The following is a 4,008-nucleotide window of genomic DNA, read 5'->3' as shown; positions in this document are numbered from 1 at the left end:
GAGGTGTCTCTCCTGTGCTCGGAAGGGGCTGCTGCAGGTTCGCATGCATCATCTCAGCCAAAGGTCCTGTCTGGCCGTGCCTTCATGTGTGGGCACAGACAGAGCAGGCTAGCACCTGCAGCCTATGGTGCATTTTCCCAAGGAATCTTTCCGTTTTGTTTATTTTTCTTATAATAAAAAGCTTTTCACTTGGTTTAGTTTTTACACTAGATACTTTGAAATGAAAAATAATGAATCTCATACCCCCCTTTCTTTTTAACCTTCTAGCATTTCCAATAATATCTTGATGGGAAATTTAAAAGAACTGTCTACAATTAGATTTATATTATAACGATGACTTTTCATGTTAGCAAAAGATTATAATATTTCTTTTTCTCCTAGACATTTTATTTGCATTTCATGAAAGTCCATTCACTCATACTGAAATTGAATTTTGAGTGTATTTATTCTTTACTTTTCATTTTTAAATTGTCTAAATCAAGTGGACAGTGCCGAAATTCTTATTTTTCCTTAGCATCTTTATAACTTCCAGAAACAAAACAGAGAACACAGAAATAAATCTCCCTCCAGAATGTCGGAGGCAAGGTTAGTCTGGCAATGGCAGCTCTCGTAACTGATGCACTTGATGTTCTCAGAAACACAACCCCAGGGGAAGAATCTGTGCTTTGATGATATATGTGATTTCTTATTGCTTTGCATGAGACCAGAGCTTAAAATACCCAGGTGCATTAATCAGGCATGCAAGTGTAAAGACGGTAGAGCTCCTATAGAGAGATGTGTTTGCGTGTTTTTCTGCTACCAAATGTAACTAGATTGTTAAGGAGAGAAGTTCTATTGCTTAAGGCCCCGTTGAATTGACTGAATAAAAGACGAACTATGGTGTGTTTTCAAACTTTGATTGCTATACACATAATTAATTAATCACCTTAAACCTTGAGCCATCATCCCTTCTCACATTTTCGAGTTCTGTTGATTTCATGACCCTTGAAACTCCACAATGTAAATAAAGTGGAGATTCCTCTGTCAGTTTTCTCATTCTCTGACCTCTTTTTCCTTCTCATAATCTGAGGGGCTATTGACTCTCTTTTTATAATCTAGTTTAGTTCTAGTGTCTTCCAGGCCCTGTCTCTGCTGCACTGCGGCCCTTTATCCAGGGAGACTGATACCACTGGCTTGCAATCCAAGGTTCTCCCCACTTTTCTAGCTTCGTCTCTTCCATTCCCTTAAGCCACTCAAGTGCCAGCAACACCTATCTCCCTACAGACGTGGGCACACATGTGTCCGCACACACACACACACACACACACACACACACTATATACTTTTCTACTCTCTGCCTTGCTCTCTCCGGAATATCTCGTCCTTCAGTTCTTCCTTCTTTTATCCCTTACCACTGGGCTCACCCTCAAAGGCCAGTTTTACCCACCAAATTCTCAATCACATCTCTCCTTGTCCTTTTAATGAGTGGCTATCTTTTCCCAATTCAAGAAAAGTTTGTGTGTATGTGTGTGTGCGTGCGCGTGTGCGCTGTTTTCTCCCCTCACATTTCTGGTAACTGTTCCTGTAGTTTATGTAATACAGCATGATCAGGCACACAAGTAGGCATGTGTTATTTTATTTTTTCTAGATCAATATTAGTGGAATCCCAGAAAACGTGATTTCAGAATATTCTCGCTCTGAACTAGGATTATTGAGCCATGCCGTGTAAAAGAAGGGGAAAAAACCAGGCGTGGAAACTGTTAAGTAGTCTGTGCCAGGCAGCAATTAAGCAGGTTTCTAGTCCTTGTGTCGTGACTCTTGAATCCCGTTCTAGTTGGAGCTCCGTTCTCAGGTGCTGGGCTTCTGCACGGGCAGCCGACCTCTGCCCTGTGACTAAGTGCAGAGAACTAAGGAGCAGTTCAGCTGACTGCGGCTGCAACAGCCTGGACTTTTCTTTCTATGTTTATTTTTTTATTTTTTTTGAAGGCTTCCTTTTTTTATCAACTGTCCTTAGAAGTTTTAACAGTCTGGTGGCAGTTTTTGGGCATCCCCATAATCACACAGTGGCCCCCAACTGGCTATCTCATCCCAGACTGAGGTGGGGGCCCACCCTAATATTCTTCTCAGCATCGTCCCCCCTTTTTCAGTTTTTCCTGTGTACGTTACAATGGGGTGCTCCTTGGAATCCTGCTGAGTATGCCAAATGTTTCAGGAGATCCCTACATCTTGGAGTGCTTGTCCGTGATATTTACTGACTTTAAAGAACACACTTGAGGGCCAGCTGGACTCCCACATGGCTGACCACGGTTCAAGTCCTAGACCTGGAGGCTTGCTCTCTCACTTTCCCTCTCTCTCTTTCTCTCTCGCTCTGGCCCTCTCTGGTCAAATTAAAAAAAAAAATGAAATAAATGAATGAATAAATAAAGCTAAATAAAATAATTCTAAAAAAAAAGAACACACTTGGAGATCCAGCAGAGAATGACATGAGTTTATTTACTAGAGAAGAACCATTGAAAATGGTGGAGAGTGGGCCGTGCTGTCAGCAAATACAGGCTCAGGTTTCATAGGCCAAGAACAAAGCATGCATAAATCAAGTAAAGACATACATTGCTTAGGGGTTTCAATACCCAATCAGCTTATCAATTCTTAGAATCAGCAGGGTCTGGCTGGGTTTAGCGTTGGACTTAGTGCCTCTAGTCTTGTGCTCTTTACTGTGGAAGGTGTGAGGCCTACCTCAGAACCAGCCAGTTCCAGGAGATAATGAAGGGTCTTGGGGGGCTCCCCAGGTCCAGCCAGGCCTGCAGCCTGATCAGAGGAACAGGGTGAAGAGGGCGGGGAGGAGAGCTCACTGTACGGGGTTTACCCTCACAAGTGTACGAGTCTTGCCTGTCTTAGACAGTGAAAAGCCACAGCCTAAGCCCCAGCGCCCCTCTTTGGTTGCAGTGGATCAGCGTCCCCTTTGCGCTGTCGCATCCTGCCGTCGCCGACATCGGGTTCACTGCTGTGCATGCCAAGTATCAGGAGCCTTGGCTGGGAACCATTGAATCATTTGAGGGCTACACTTGGCTCGATAGTTTTCTGTTGTTGGTAAGTAATGCTGTCACTGAGAATGTGATTTCACTGTACCTGAAACTGAGATTTTTATATTGACTAAGTCCTTTTCTGTTGCTATAACAGAATACCACAGAGTGGGTCATTTATAGAGAAAATAAGCTTATTTAGTTCTCAGTTCTGGAGCCAAGGAAGTCGATGCCGGAGGGGCCACATCTGCTGCTGACCTCTGTGCTGTGTTATAACATGGCAGAAGGGCAAGAGCACATGAGAAAGACCACGAGAGCCAGCCAGACTCACTTTTAGAACAGCCTGCTCTCAAGAGACTCACTCGCAGAAACTTAATTCATTCTCAAAAGCACTTACTCACTTGATTATAGCATTAATTCACTCATGAAGGGACAGCCTAATTAATCCATTCATCCCTTCATGAGGGCACAGGGAGTAGGATTCCAACACGTGAACTTTAGGGACGCCTTCAAACCATTGCACATATGCAGATTTAAATCTGCAACCTGCTTCATGGCCATTTCTGGGGCGACTTCCTGCTTGGAAGTCTGGAGCCACATCCCAGCTGTGACTGATCATGTTGAGGTGGACAGCAAACAAGGCCTTACGGGGATGACACCTATGGTGTTATGTGTGATGTGTCCACATTTCTTTGGTGATGGAAGTCAGGGAAGGGACTACCAAGCTGTACTCCCAAGACCTCCCCCAGGCCGAGAGCTAAACCGTCTAAAGCTTTTCATTTGTGTTGGCTTAGGCATTAAAAGCAAGTTCATTCTGAAGTAAGCAACTCATCCAGTCTTGAATTACAGAGTGAGTGAGTTAGTGGTGCTCTAGGCTGTAAGAGCATGAGATAAATTGGGAAGGGAGGTGTCACTCAGAAACAATGCCAAGAGAGGAACCCTTGGGAGCCAGAGGAAGCCTGAGCACATGCCGGGCTTGGGGTGAAGGTGTCACCAGTAAGAGGAGGCA

The 4,008-nt window shown here is 44.2% G+C and overlaps 1 protein-coding gene across 1 annotated transcript in view; it reads left to right on the top strand.

The window, feature by feature from the left end:
- The window catches only part of LOC102482558 (high affinity choline transporter 1-like), a gene marked incomplete at its 3' end in the record, with an annotated part of 22,385 nt that extends 19,319 nt beyond the window's left edge, over positions 1-3,066 (top strand). The window contains exon 6 of the mRNA XM_006156611.1: positions 2,923-3,066. Within this exon, the coding sequence (XP_006156673.1) occupies positions 2,923-3,066 (144 nt within the window). The remainder of the gene's footprint in view (positions 1-2,922) is intronic.
- Between the last annotated feature and the right edge of the window lie 942 nt (positions 3,067-4,008).

This window comes from Tupaia chinensis, unplaced genomic scaffold (genome assembly GCF_000334495.1).
Source record: "Tupaia chinensis unplaced genomic scaffold, TupChi_1.0 Scaffold000503_1, whole genome shotgun sequence".
Lineage (NCBI taxonomy): Eukaryota > Metazoa > Chordata > Mammalia > Scandentia > Tupaiidae > Tupaia > Tupaia belangeri.
Note: the sequence above shows the minus strand (reverse complement) of the source record. Positions and strands in the feature narration are given on the sequence as shown.